Source organism: Erithacus rubecula (genome assembly GCF_903797595.1).
Source record: "Erithacus rubecula genome assembly, chromosome: 5".
In the NCBI taxonomy this organism is placed as follows: domain Eukaryota; kingdom Metazoa; phylum Chordata; class Aves; order Passeriformes; family Muscicapidae; genus Erithacus; species Erithacus rubecula.
In genome coordinates, this window is record NC_136687.1 from 24670082 (window position 1) to 24686240 (window position 16159).

General features: G+C 35.7%; 1 protein-coding gene across 2 annotated transcripts in view; it reads right to left on the reverse strand.

The window, feature by feature from the left end:
- Positions 1 to 344: 344 nt before the first annotated feature.
- The window catches only part of USP46 (ubiquitin specific peptidase 46), a 34893-nt gene continuing 19078 nt past the window's right edge, over positions 345 to 16159 (reverse strand). For both annotated transcript variants that reach the window (XM_079306148.1, XM_079306147.1), the window contains 5 exons: positions 14271 to 14347; positions 9267 to 9350; positions 8770 to 8967; positions 8267 to 8345; positions 345 to 7360 (listed from right to left, as the gene is read on the reverse strand). In XM_079306148.1, coding sequence (XP_079162274.1) covers positions 7259 to 7360; positions 8267 to 8345; positions 8770 to 8967; positions 9267 to 9350; positions 14271 to 14347 — 540 coding nt within the window. In that variant the 3' untranslated portion in view covers positions 345 to 7258. The remainder of the gene's footprint in view (positions 7361 to 8266; positions 8346 to 8769; positions 8968 to 9266; positions 9351 to 14270; positions 14348 to 16159) is intronic.

Consider the following 16159-nt stretch of genomic DNA (forward strand, 5'->3'; position numbering starts at 1 on the left):
TTCATGGTTTCTTTATTTGTACACCATAAACTCTATTTCTACAAAATGTTTTAAGAGACTGGATTTGTGATTATTTATTTCAGTCATATCCTGTGTTTTAAATTTCTGTCTCCATTCTGCAGTCAAATGCTTATGTCCTAATAACCCAGGAATAAATTTGAAGGTACTTCAAATATTTTTGAGAGGAAATATGTACTCTAAGATATGATAAGATATTCAACCCAGTCCTTTGATAGGTCTGATGTGCCATAAATCTTACAGTGTGTTAGCTATAAATATAGCTTGCAGATTGACAGCTATGTTTGATTTTGGTTCCCTGAATGATTCTGAAGGAATAAAGGGAATCCATTTAGACAGGAGCAAGAAACTCCAGCCTTTCATTTACCTCACTTTTGAGAATCTAAATTGTGTTTGTTAATGAACAACTAAAGGAAAATCAGCAGACAACAGGAACCTTTCAACTCTTTGACAAAATTTTAGATCTCATTAGCAAAATCCTTTCCCAGTCCATTAGTCACAGGTAAAATCCCAGGCTAAAAGGGCTCATTGTTCCCTGATGTAAAAGTTAGTTCAGTTCTGGCTCATTTCTATTCTCTCCAGTATTAGCTGAAACATTGAAGCTCAGAAACATTGACAAGGTCAGTAGTGTGCTTTAACTGGGTACAGCTCAATCATGCAATTGTGTGCATATTCTACCGAGCCAACTCAGAAACTACTTGCAAAACTTGTTCTCTTGAGATGCTTCAGAGGCAGCCAGCCCAAGTGGTGAAATATTCTCTGAAGTCACTTTAATTGTGATGTCCACATTAAATGAAATATAAAACAAGCATCAACAGTCCTGTCACCTGTAAAAATTCAGGCATCTGACATTCAGAATCATGTTGTGCAAGAGCCAGCATCAATACTCAGCCTTAGTGTGGCTCCAGGTGAAGTCAAACCAAATTGAATGGAAGCGAGATCAGCTAGGGAGTTTATTTTATGTAAAATATAAACATGTTAACAGGAGAAAATACTGTTTTCTTATGTTACAACCTTAATAACCAACATGATTTTTATCTTACAGTTCTGCAGGTGATGCAGGGTTGTTACATGTCCATGTACATGATGATTAAAAAGAGCAGATATTCATCTGTACACATACGCCGAGTATTGTATGCTGTACTAGAGATCCAGTGTTTGTGTGTCCCCATTGCATGCCTCATAATTTTGCTACCTTCTATTCCATTTGAAAAACTAGCACAAAATTTAAGTAGTTTTATTATGATTGCATCATTTTAACAAGGTAGAGAGGGGACTATATATTTACAAACAGATACATATATTCGAAACCTCTGAAAAAACCAACACTTTCCATATTTTATCCTCTTCCTTCTTCCTCCTACCCTACATTCATATTCATACAGAACGTGGTGGCTTTACTTCTAAAGCATCATGATAGTTTATGGAGCTTGTGTTAGGTGATGAAATGAAAGTTACTGAGACTAGAAAATTGCCTCCAGGAAAAGCACTGGCACCTGTACCCTGGCTGCCTTGATGTTGCTCTTGCTGCCAGAGTATGGTGTGAGACATTTCAAACACGAACAGCATTGCAAATACAAAGGTGAGGTTTAAGCTCAGCCTCTTCAAGGAATGTGTACCTATTAATGAGATTTTGGGGAGCAGGAACAGAGGGATTGCCAATATTCATTAATTATCTACTGCAGCAAGCAACATGTTTTGGTGAACTGCAAGATGTCTTCATGAAGGGCTTAGTCCTGCTGCTTTGGAACCTTGTGAGAAGGGTCAGGATTATCTAGAGGATGGAGGTTAGGAGGCTGCGTGTCACTTCAGCTTTTCCTATAGACCTACTGTGCTATCACAGAAAAGTAACTTACTCTTTTGTATTCTTACATACACTGAAGTTGCCACCTGCAACAGCCTTCAACAGAAGCATTAGGCTGTTAAATTGACTGCTGTGAATGGCACACATAAGATAATTTATTTTACATAGTACAATAGTCCCAGTCTTGATAACCAAATGAAACAGAATTTATTAAAGAATTATAGCAACTCTGAGACCATGAATAAAGAGAGTTATTTGCAGTTTCTTATTAAATCAGTCAGGCAAAGCCAGCAAGCAAACCTCCTAGAGGGTTAAGAATTGTTAGTATGCAAAATGTTGTGGGTTTAGCCAGATGGTCCCATCAGGTGGGCACATACCTCCTGATAGGGTGTTATTTGACCCTGTATGCAAAAGAGCTGTGTTATCTGAATAAATCTTGTAGACAGGTTCAGGCAATCTCTTTGAAGTAATGCATATTAACTGGAAAGAAATTAAATGGGTGTCTATTGAGGCTTGCCAAGGGCTATTTACATAGTAAGAGCCATATTAAATTGAGAAGAAGCACCTCACTATCAGAACAGATGCAACAGGAAAAAGTTCTGGCCTTTTCATTGATCAAAGAAAATACAACATCTAAAGCACTAGGAATAACCCTTGCATTAACAACACAGAAAGTCAGTGACTTTCTGGTATGGACACCACAGATGCTGTCATCTAAAAACCATCATTTTACACAAGCACTTATCTTACTTCATTATCTCTTTGCTTTATTTTGGCCCAAGTGAAGAGAAGATGCAAAAATTTGCTCTCCTTGCCAGTACGCACACAGTAGCCAAGAATAATTGTGGCATGTCAGTTTTTTCACAGTTGAGACTGAACAAAGCACTGATAAAATGGCAAAGAGAGCAATACCTGCATTATCAGCTGACTGACAGCTGGTAGTGTGTCTGGTAAAAGAGAATTCTCCTGTAAGAACTGTAACTTTTCTAGATTTTAGTCTTTGATAACTGTGTCACAGATTGAAGTATTACAGTCACCCTCAGATGGGTTAGCAGGCAGAGAGCAAAAGAGGCTGTGAAATGTGCAGAGTGCAGCTCGTCATGTACACACTGATGTGTGTAGCAGACACACAGTAAATGCTCCATCCTTTTTACACATGAACAAATATGTATGAAAATGCTTGGGCTTTCCAATTTTACAGCCCAGCTAGGACTACAAGCCTAATAATAGAAATTGAGTTGTAACTAGAGTGATTGGATCACAAGTAAACAGCTGCAATAGCAGTAAGACAAAGGCAAAATATTAAGCTGATTGGAATTTCACAAGATTGACATTGTTGCTTAAAGTGCCTGGATTGATTACATTACAAAAAACCCCCAAAGTATATAATAATTAAAGCAAAACAAATAGTATTAACCTCATAAGTTACTATACAAATACAGTATCAGACCAACAAAAGAAAAATAAATTAAAACAAACCCTTCTAAAAGATACTAGCAAAGAACAGGTACACAGGTAAAACTTAAAATTTTAAATTTCTAGTATTCATTCAGATGTAAGACACTGCTCACAACTATCAGCCACATGCAGCAAAACAGATAAAACAAGGAGGGTCTGCTGTTGAGAGGCATCAAATCACTGGCAGCAGCAATCTGTCTGCTCAGGTGCCAACTATATGATGTTGGAACAGATGAGTGACTGAAATGTAATGTCTGAAGATAAAAGACAGGTTGTGGTAGCACTTCAGGACCCATCATGTAAGGTGAATTTCAGTTTAATTTTGCTAGGTCTTTAATATTTTTATTAAACCTGCTACAAAGGAAACTCCTACTGCTTTGTTTTCTTTACTCCAACTGCTAAAGGAAGAAGACTTTTCATACATAATCTAGTACTCTGAGGTAACTAAATAGTTAAAATAGAATGAACTGCAGTAATTTTGGGATCTAACTTCAAAAAGATGTTCTGTTTCTTTGGTCCAGCTTTTCCATCGCTCCACTCTTCTGCCTCCCTCTGTTATGTCCCCAGATTAGAAATTCCCTAAGATTCCAACAGCCTGTTCTCAGAAATATGAGCTGAGTTCTGAGCTCATCCTCTAAGGTAACTGATTCATCAGCACTGCAGTGCTGTGGAAACGTAGCACAAGAAAATTGTTTTTTTCTAAGTAGAGAATATAGTAATAGTACTTATAAATGGACAGTGCATCTCAGCTACAGCATGGGAAACAATTGGAAAACTTCAATTGTTAGACCTACTATACCTAGAAGCTGACATCATAAAATATAGTCATTTTAGGTAATCACAGAATAGTGTTAGAGATCTGTGCTAGCATTTCGTTTTCTAGCTGCTAGCTGAAAAGCTTTTATTGTTTTAGGTATTTTTCCATTCTTTCATAAGGGACTAGAAATCTGTGCATAAGCAAAAGAGAAAAGGGATTATGCTTTATTCAATCAGCTAAAATACTTTTACCATATGATAGTTCCTGTGGGGATCACAATCCTGCAAAACTTGAGTGAATGTGCTTAATTTGACAAAGAAGAGTTCCTCTGCCTGGACTGGCACTATTCATACAACTGTGTCTGCTTTTGGACTGAAGTCAAGACATTCAGCACACTGGAGACTGGATCCAATTTATAGAATTGTGACAGCAACTTAGTTAATCAAAAGAAGATACTCCCTAGTTTAGCTAGTGCTAATATGAAGTGTGTATTCCACTATGTTTCAGAGTTGATGTCAGACTACTGATGCTGGACTGGCATGATACTAGTGCTGTGATCTTTTCATGGGCCAGCATGAATTAAAAATGGTTTTTTATACTTTATGAAACAGCTTATTCTAGTAATTTTACTCCCAATAACTTACTGCAATGATCTATATGTTTTACAATCTAAAGCTGTCTTGCAGTGGAGAAAACCAGAGATACTTATCCTGTAGTTTAGCATTTAAATATTAATTCAAACTATTAACATTTTAAAAACCAATTTTCACATAAGTCTATTGAAACAAGGAAAAATGTTTCCTAAAATTGAACTGATTTAAAAATTATTTTTATGAAAAATTACTTTCCATATAAACATGAGCCCTGAAGATTCAAATGATACCTTTATATTATCTGTTTTGTTGAATCTTTTAAAACTAAAGAACCCCATAGAATGTTCAGTAGTAAACTGCGAAATACAGACCTTTGGACCAGCACTGGTCATTGCTGATCTAGAAAGTGATTCCATCCACAGTGAGGAAACCTTATCCATTTTAAAAGGCCAGTAATTTTTGTATTTTTATACAGAAATCCTGAATGTTTATAAATAAATCAATTAAAGAGAGATTTGCAGGTTTAGGTTTCCAGTGGAAAAGCTCCCAGGTCTCAGTGGGGGTTGAAGTCTGCTGTAAGACTGTGTCTATCTTCTGTATTAGAGACAGAACATTTCATTCTAACATCAATAAAAGAATAAGAGCTGCATCCTGATCATGCTTGTCTTCAGCCTGCATACCAGCCTTCTTTCTTGTGAGTGATCCCTGTAGACCACTACTACCATTCTCTTAAGTCCTATAAGGTTACATTCTACATCTGTTTTCTTGCATCAGGATAATAACATGATAAATCACAAATAATCTTAGCTGAAAGTCCACTCCTGTTTCTCATTCAGTGTAAAGTGCTACATTAGCTTAGTTTACAAAATGGCCATCGATAAATCCAACTGAACTTCAGAAGATGTTACAAGAAGAAGCTACTTCATTTTCACCAATATTTCACAAAAGATATTTCAAATTCACAGTAGCATAAAATGAAAAACATTATCTTTTCTATAGAAGACTAAAATATGAGATGTAGCTGCATTTCAAAAGCCATTTCTTGAAATGGAGTGTTGGCCATAAAGTGTCAGGCAGGCTTCTTAAAGAAAAGGACAAAAAGCAACATTGTCTGATAAACATATAATGAGTGAAAAAAATGTAACAGGTAGAAATAAATTTTGTGAGATGAGAATATTTCCTTATAAATACTAGAACTAACTGTCAGTCCTTATGAAGACAAGAAGAGTGTTTTGCTGTTGATGTCATTGGAACAGGACTTTGGCTACTGAAATTCAAGAACTGTATAATGGAGTGAAAGTGTCAAACTGAACAAGGTAGTTAACCAGCATTACCACTGACTCAAGCTGCTATCAGTCCCTTCTCAAACCCTGTTGATACTTTCTTCTACACTTATTCTTTGCCCAATTCACGTATTCAGGTGAATTCAGAAATTGTATTAGTTGGTGCATGACAAGTGCCAGTCAAATTCACCCAGGAAAATCACAAACTAAGCCTTTTGTACTAATTTTGAAATCAAGCACTTCAGATGCCTATCTGTTTCTGTGGTGACAAAACTCTGTCAAACATGACCAAAATGTTAAGGATGATATATACATGATAGCATGTACACTAGTGGTTGTGACATATTATTTTTCTAAGAAATGAACTCTGTCTTGAGAAATGAAAATGGGACCTACAGATATTTAGGAAGATGCAGGATTAAGTTGTGTCTTATGTACAAATAATGCTTATTTAAATGGACTGTATAATTTCAGTCCTGATGGATATGTTACATGTGAGCAGTGTTGCAATCTTTGCAAACACAATCAAAGTAAACAATCTATTGTAGAATTTTAACAAAAAGATAAGATAAATCTTTATAAAAGCAATTTACCTCTGTAAATTTACCTCCTATGTGTGATCTTACTCCCTTTATTCCAGTGCTGTGTAAGTTCTGAAATCTTACCTCATCTGTACAATCTCATAACAAAGAACATACAGAATTACTTAGTTCCTGTGTAATTTAAATCCCTCTGTGTGAATTTTAGGTCTGTGGTTACACACTGAAAGTTTTTAATAACTAAAACTGAAATTATTTTGGGAGAATATCTTTTTTGCAACAGAGTAATAAGTAAAAAAAAAATCCCCTATACAACCACAACTCAAATCATTATGAAAGAATTGATTTTTTTTCCATACACTTAGAAGGGATAAGTATATGCCAGGATTAAAGGAATGCTTTGTAAATCAACACACTCCAAAACCATCTATAAAGTTTTAAATAATTTTGCCCTACATGTAATGAACACTTTCATATAAAATACTACTCTAGCTGGATTGGATTTAACAGTTGACATCCAAATCTCATTATCTGTAAATGTTAGTCTGTATAAATTCCACTAAAATCTGACTTCAATTAGCTCTTCAATCAGACTTAAAAACTACAAACAACCCCCCCTCCCCTCTAAAACAAGGATCTGAATGTCAAAAATGGATGGTTACAGTCAACATCACATAGACCATTGAACAAGAGACACTGTATTGTTCAGCCATCAGAGATGTGGTCTGTGTAAAAGTCAGTTCAGAGGAGCCATCACCTTCTTTTGCTTGCAGCATCCTTGTGCTCAATTATCACAGTTTGCCAAGTCACTCTCTTGACTGATAGAATAAAATATAGCCAGACTCTGAATTTTTTGATATATCAGAGGTCAGACCGTAGAATTCTTCAATAGCTTGAGCATCTATTTTCTGCAAAATAAATATTTTTAATATACTGTTAGATAAAAACAGATACCAAACACAGATTAAATGACTGTATGAACAGAAAAGACAAATACAGTTTTTTTGTTTAGAGGTAGCAATTAGCAAATTCTGTTTTCAATTTAGGCAGTGAAAGGGTAAAGATTAGGGGCTGACCCTGGCTGATCTCACTCATAAAAGTCATAGGCACAATTCTGTCACTGAACCTAACTGAGTTAGGCTTTTTCTGATAACAGAGAGACTGCTTGGAATGCAGTAATTAAACACATAAATGTGACCATGTGATCCCATCTTTCTGAAATTTTCAGAAATATTCTTCCAGACTTGTCCCCTCCAGCATGCCAGTGCTTACTTTCCTTATTTTCCTTCCTCTTGGGAAATCAGACTTGAAATCTGAGTTTTGCCAGTGTGCCACAATGACATAAAGGGTTTGTGTAAGACTGAATTTCAGAATGCTTGGACAGAATCTGCAATAGCTGTGAGACAGATTCTACTCCAATCTACATTCAGGCAATCCCAGATCAACAACACAATTTAGACTTTCTTGTAACTTCCCTATACAACAGCGAAAATTCTACAGCAAAGATAGCTTTACCTAGTTCAGTTTTACCAAGTGACAAGGTTTTTATGAATTAAATTAAGAAGTCTGATACTAAAAACATTTGATGTTGCTATGAAATAAAAAAAACCCTCTGACACTGACAGAGCACAAATCACAGGATTAATAATTTTATTCACAATCTTCCTTCCTAACAGAGTTGAAATAAACATTACAGCCAAACTGTGGCTTTGCAGACTGGTAATCTCTACCCAGTTCTGGATCAGGATTTTAACCCCAACTAGGGAAGAAAACATTACCACAAAAGTTGTGATCATGGCCTGCAGCATACTGACCTCTACAATGTCATCATCAAACAAGAGCCAAAATCCATGACTTTTCACAATAGTAATGTAATGCCCCCGATTGGGTCCACTAGAAAGCAAAACAAAAACCCAAAGTATTAGAATATAATACTGAGTCCACTTTGATAAATCACATTTATTTATGCATGCAGAATTCCAACTAAATATTATGAAAAACGTGGTAAATTCACCTGTGGTGGTATACTAGACATTTACTCCTTTCTCCTTTTTAACTTGTTGCAAAGATAATCAACTGAAAGCTAAAGGTGTTTTCATCCCAACTTTTTTAAGGGGTCCTATGAGGAAGGAGGGAGTGTCATCAGTTTGAACCAAATGAAGGAAGTTGGCTAAATGGTTCAGGCCAAGACATGAGCAAGTCTGTGCAGCAGCAGGCTTTAAGCCCTGCCTGCCATTCTCCCTACATTTTGTCAGGGGTAGCTCTTCCCTTGGCAAACATCTGGCAATGGCTTGTGACAGCCATGGAGGTCCATTACCTTCCACAGTGAACAACAACGGCCACCAGGTCGTACATCCGATCCAGGTTGACGGCATCGCCGGATGTGTTGAAGAGCCGCAGCTCCAGAGGAAACACCACTCGGTACGAGAGCTTGGTGTACCTGTGCAGCTGCTCCATGTACTTGAATCTCTTGAGGTGTAAGGCAAGAATCATGGGCAGTTTTTTTACTCTCATCCTGTGAAACCGGTAAGAACATTGATGACAAACACCTGACCAGTTCAAAGCCGTTCTCTCTTCCCTTAATAACCAAATGTCTGCATTACACAAGCATTTTGTAAATAAAAATAGTCAACTAGAAGTTGCTTCTAGACTAAGACGTATACCTTTGCATTTGTCTGCAGGTTCTCTGGTGCACACAGAGAATGCATTTTAGATGTAAGATTTCTAGGTATTTAAACAAAATAAATATCAAGGAATAAGTAAGTTTGCAAGAGGCCAGGAGGGGCATGGTGAAACAGCCTGCTCTTTGCTCACCTCTTCTGTGCCTCTTGTTTACTGCAGCAAGTTTCACAGTAGTATTTCTGTTCACTGCATAGTGTCTCAGTGTTACTGAAGTCTCTGTAAATAAATACAATCATTAGTTCTTTAAGGATATGAATACATTTGCCCCACTTGGGCTGATGAACTGGAACCCAAAAGACACACAGGATGAAATATTCAACCATTCCAGTTCTCTAAAGCATCTGAAGTGACTGTATTGGGGTGTGCAAATGGAATTAGGGTGTCTGGTGTATGACAAGTTATATCAGGAGCTGAGGCCCTCTATATGATACAATTGAAAGGTCAAGTTTCTCAAAATGGGACCTATTTCTGGTCTCTCACATAAAGGGGCTGCCCAGACATGGGTATAATCATTCAATCCATTCTGTTTCTTTTTAAATTATTTGCAGAATGAAGCAGGTTTAGGTGCAGTTATGCCATCCCCAAATATCTCACATTTCATGGTGTTTTTCCATAATGGAGGTTTGAATCCTCTTACGAAGAAGAAATAAATTGAACTTAGTTTCCTGCATTCTCTAACCTTTTGAACAGTCACCCAGAAGTTTTTTGATTATAGTTTTTTGTTTTCCAAAAAAAATGAAAAAGGCAGCTGGTATAGAAAATTTTGTAAATCCTGATTAAGTAAATACACTTGGAGATATTTCTGGGTTGGGCTTTTGAAGTGACAAAAGCAGTGGAAGGCTGGTTTGATAGCATCTCTCAGTTCACAGAAAATATTTGCTGGAAGTCACAGTGCTGGCACACTTTGGAGCAGAATTTTAGGCACCTAACACCACCAAACTGTAAAAAAATATGCAGTAATTATTTTTGTCACCTCTTGTGTTACATTGCAGCTGAGCAGGTGTTTAGAGAACTGTGAATGCAGATACAAGCACCTATCTTTCCATTTTAAACACATGGGTTTTCCTGTGACTTTGGGCCTTAAATGGATACATCAGAATTCCACCACTGTGGAATTGAGTGCCCCTACCTCATACCTGTCAGGCTTCTGAACTCCAGGCAAATTCAGACCCACACAGACCCAAATAAATTCCCTTCTACCATTGCAATTCACATTCATGGAGGCTGAATCTACACTGCCTGCAGCTTCAGTTTGCTGTCACAATAGGCAGCATCAAAATGGTCTTACAAGGCAAAGGGAGGATTCTGGATGATAATTTCTTCCTGACATCATCACTACAGGGGTAGGTGAGAGATATGAAGACTATATAGTTTGCTAGGGGATAGATATTAGAAGCTAATTACATAACTTCATAAAAGTTTAAGGTTGACAGAGCGTGACAAAGAAGCACTTCATTTGACTGTATAGTATTTTTAATAACTGAGAATACTTTACTGATTTATTTTCTTCACATTGAGGAGAAGGTGCTGAAATTTAGGTAAAAAATACATCTTTTTAAAGACAAGTTACAGCTGAACCTTGATCATAAGTATTATTTTTTTATCTAAAAGAAAATAAATCACTGGAAAGGAATTGCTTCAGTGCTAAACACTAATCTCAATATCTGATTTCACATTTGAATTTAAACAGAAAATTAACAGAATTCAGCCAATTCCTCTGAAAAACACAGTAACTGTTCAGTGAATCATAAGTGAAGAGCTGAAACTTTAGAAAATATTAAAGATGAGTATATGTGCAGGGAACATAAGACTCAGCAGAATGTGCCTGTGAAAGTTTTAGGTTGGATGTTAGAGAAAGAGTCTGATGTTTATTTTCAAAGCCTACAGTCTCAATTTTTTTTTAAAAAAAGCAAACAAATTTGGGTAATTTATTAATTTTCTTCCCATTTCAAAGTGAAGCAAGGAAATAATGTTTTTCTAACATGAAGAAACACATGCAGATGGTAGAAATTTGATAGGTATTGGTTTGTTCTATGCCAGGTCTCCCAGAAAAGTTAATTAAACTCAAAGAGCTTCTGAATACCTTTTAAAATGTACTATTTATTCTGATCCTATTAATATCTATTACTAGTATTATTAGTAGCAGTAGTATTTATTTATTTATTAGTAGCATTATGGTATCTATTATTAGTAGTATTAGGAAAAAATGCTTCACTGAAAAAATGGTTAGGCATTGAAAAAATTGCAACTTCTGTAACTGTTTCAGAAATCCAGAATTTTTAGCATGGCACTTCTAACAGATGTTGAACAGTTAAAAACAACAGATCACTGACTGAAGTTCACAAAATCTGATGTGCAAGTGCCACAGCTTTGTAGAACTCTTCTCTAGACCTGCAAAGTTAGTTTCAATATGTATCTCTCTCCTATTCCATTAATAGTCCAATCTGCATTCTGCTTATATGTTATTTTAGCAAGAAAAAGAAATTTTAAAATACACCTGATCAAGATGCACTAACTTATCATTGTTATCATTAACACTAACTTGTCATTATCATTGACCTTGTGCTTCTACAGCCTCTCTGCTACAGTGTGAAAGATGCTTTCTATCATTTATATGCATAAATAATATTAATTTTGTGTTTTAAGAGATGAGAGAATTTTCAGTGGAATAAGTCAGGATCAAACTGACTGGTAAACTTTACAACTTCTAATGGAAATAAAACAATGGATATATACTTTATTTGTTATTAGATTTTTATTGCTTCAGGCCAAACTGTCTATCCTGTGGGTTTAGACTCTGCCAAAGGCTTGTATTCTTTCTGTTCTTGGATATCTTGAGCACATGAGGAACTTCTACATTTTGAAAAACTACAGAAATAAAAGAACATCCATCAGTAGTGGTAGATTCATTATATTTAAAATTTATCTTGCAAGCTTTTCTGTATTTTACCTTTTAAATGTAGAAGCCCTTAAAACAGTTAGGACATGACAAAATAGTTCTTAAAACAAAGGAAACAGAAAAGATTCCAAAAAAGAGTAATAATTTGGAAATACCTATTGAAAGAAACCACAAAAGCACTTACATTTTGCATAATATTGCATAATAACAGACAGCAATGAGAGGAAATCCTAACTAAATCCTAACTAAATATACATTTTCTAAACAAAGGTAGAAAAGTTGCTAACATAAAACACAATCAGAATAGATGAGAGGTGATAACTCTCCTCCTGTTCAATCTGTAAACAGTGGCCTGTACCTCCCACTCCAAGAAAAGAAAAATTGAAATTTTGCTTTCCTTTATTTCCAAAAGGAGAAATGGGTAAACTTCAAAATGCACATCAAGCTGCTGGAATAAAAGCACTGCACTGAAAGCATAAAGAGAACTTAGGGCATCCATTCCTCTCAGGGTTGTATAGATCTCTGTTGGAATATTATGGTCTGTTCTAGACAACAGCACTTCAAGAAAGATAAGAGTTCAAGAGAGAGGTCCAATTGGAGAGAAAGCTGAAGAGTAATGAACATGTGTAGAGATCCAGAGAAGACAGCTTGAGAAGGACAAGTTGAACGACCTTAGGCTGTTTAAATTACTTTTTAAGTGATTACATTCTTGTATGTAAAAGGCTACTGCTAAGGGGAATGGGGGCAACCCCTGATTTATGTCCAGAGTACACAGCACAAGTAGAAATAGGCTTGAATGAAGCACCAAAGATTCATATTATACAGCAGGAAAAACTTATTAGTAGTAAAGAACAGGAAGGACTGGGATAGACAATCAAGATAATACTGCTGCCAAGATCCTCTGGGACAGTTTGGATAAGCATCCTCTCTGCAATGAAGGTAGGGGCTAATCTCTTTGGAGTCACTTTCAACTCCACCATTGACTTGCTGGTTGCAGTTGTGCAGATGCAGTTCTTCCATGTCCTAAGCGACAGCCACTGTCTGTTCAGCAGAAGAAATGCTATTGGTATTTTTACTGAAGTACTTACTTTCTCTGTCTTTACACAAAATTGTCATTCCCAACTAAACATTTCCAAGAAGATAAAATAACAAGAATGTGAATAAAAAAGTGGAGAAAGCTGGAGGAGAGATGGTAACTTCTACACAGCAGTAGTTTCTAATATGTCCACCAGACTGCTGTAAGAAAATGTCAGAGCTCAGTCTCCAGTACCACAGCACCAAATAACAACAACTCAGATTAGAAAGGACCTCAAAAGGCCCTGCAGTATTCCATGGGAGACTGAACAGAAGCTGAGAAGGAAAATATTTTAAATTATAACAGAAGTTACTTAGTACAGTTGGATTCAAAGAGAAGTCACTGCTTTCTGATTCAGGAAACAGCACCTCACATTATTTCTCTTTCTGTAACTCTCACCTTGGGATGACACTCCAGGAAATCCCTCCTAGCCATTCCAGAATAACTGATAAATGCAATTTCAACCTTGATAGCAATTTTGGAGTTTGAAGGAATTTGACCAATTGATAATCGTTACCTTAGGACAGCAATAAAGTCTTAAATACAGCAAGTGGCTTATTGTAATAATGCCAAAACTCTGGACATTGTAAATCTCTGAGAATAATCACCCATGTTAGACTGAAAATTTTTGATGTATAGAGTTTTAAAGTTAAGAATATACCAGGAGATGAACAGACTTCATATAATTTTAGGATGAGACACAGAATAAGAAATTTCTGATAATAAAAGAGACTTTTGAAATATTTTGCACTCTACGCATTCTAGCACTAATTTTCCAAAATGCATACTTAACTTTTAATATGCATATAAATCCTAATCAACAAAACCCTTGTGTAGAAGCTTAAGGAAAAGCACATCTAAATCTCTTTGAAGCTAATCATTATTCTGCAGCAATTCTTCCAGACAAGAATGCAATCAATTATTTTCCCTGGAAGTTGATTTATTTTCCTCTTTCAAGTACATACATTGAAAGAGAAAGTGAGTAAAGCGAAGTACATTAATGTTTATTTTGTCATTAGAGGAAACATCCAGTTTAAAGTCTTTTTCTCCTGCTTAGGTTAGGTTCAAAACTAAATGTTATTCTACTTTTCTTTTCTGTATCTACTAGAACCTGAACAATCTAGCAGTTAGAACTACCTGCCAAACACATACATTCATTTACCTTAGACAGTGAGTAATCGATGTGTTCTGCTCAACATCAACAGAAAGGTCAAGAAAGTCTTCATCTTTGCTACTAACCTGTTGCAAAAGACATACATGTAAAACAGAGAGGCCGTACATCTACATGCTTTATATCTTCAGCAAATGCTAAAGATATTTATTTCTGTAGAAACTGCTCTTACATAAAAATAATTAATTTTTAATGCTTTAATTTTTATTTTTTTTAGTTCAGTGTGACTAATATTCAGTGTGATATTTATTAGTAATTCTACCACCCAGCATTCATATAATTTAACTATTGTATATTCCACTTATCCAATCCCACCATCCACGGGCCATTAATGACAGCCTCCTGTTCAGTAAAGGTGAACTATCCTCCCCGAGGCTATCTGGGATTGGTGCATTATGTATGTTTCCTTGTTATATAACACAGCTTCCTCTCTTCTTTTATTAGAAATTTGTTTACCCTTTGTATAACATATTACCATATGCATTCACATTTTATTCTTACATAATTATTTCCACTATTAAGGATGCAATGAAGATAATTTCCAAATATGTTTTTGTCACAACAGTCATACTTAACCATGTTATCCCTTTTCTCTAGCATGTATTGAAAAGGATGGGTTTATACTTCTGGTTGACACAGCTACATTTCCCCGTGGGATATTGTTACTTGTCAATATTTTGATTTAAAAAATTAAAATATTAAAGGTAAAAATGGCTCAGTGATAATGAATTTTGCAAAATCATTTTGATGTTCCCAGGCTTTTTTTTAGACAGAACAAGAGGAGAAAAATAATAATGAAGAGTTTTTATTTTAAAAGTTTAAGTCCAAATATTTTCAGAAAGGCAGATCCTGATTTTTGCATTGAAAATTATTTTTCACTAAGAGCGTTTGATCTCAAAGGTGAAGTAGAATTAACAAAAATAATCATTCAAATGGCTGATTATTGCAATACTTCAGCTGAGCCTATAGACTGCAGAATTACTGCATATGAATTCAGTCATATTCATAACAATTTTTTAAATAAAATGTTGCATGAACACCTCATATTTTGCCTCCTATGACTTCATTTTCCTTAGAGCAGCTAAATCAGATGGGAGGATAGTGAAGTCCAAATCAAGAACTTCTGTGAGGGGATGAATCCATTGTTCTGGCAGAAGTCCCTCATGCTCAGATTTTTGCTATTCTCTGGATGTGACAATTATGCACCACCTTGAGCTCATATTTGTGTTATATCAGGGGTTCTATAAACTTGGTGGATGCAGACCTGAATGCAGAGAAACACCTTTGGCTGGATTAATTTTGATATTATCAAAGATGTACAGAGGCATGATGCAACCGAAATGAACAGCAGTTCTTCAAAAATCCTCCCTGAGACATGGTTTGACCTACAGAGGACAGGAAACCACAAAACTGGCAGCAATCAACTGCTGTATAAATATACAGCTAAAATTTGAAAGATAAAGCAACAAAGCTTCAGAGAACATTGTGTCTCTACAGCTGGAACTAGAGTTCTGTCAGATGAACTTAAAACACTTTAAAAAGTCCTTGGCAAGTATAGTGCTTCATCTGCATGCCTCAAGCTAGGAATTCTGTTATTGATTTCTGCACATCAAATATTTACTGGAATGGAAGATGAGCTATTTGGAGCTAGAATAATGCAGACTAAAATTAAGGTAGCTGGAAAACCAGATTCAAACTGAAATCTTTGTAAGCAAGAATAAAACCTGCTGAAGTCTGAATGATTCTTCATTAACTACTTAAGAATATTTTAGCATAGGAATAACTTTTAATATGTTTTACTATTTTTCTAAGATTTCAAATTACACTAACCCAAGCAAAACAAACTGGAAAAATATCCTGAGTAGTATACAGTATTTCTG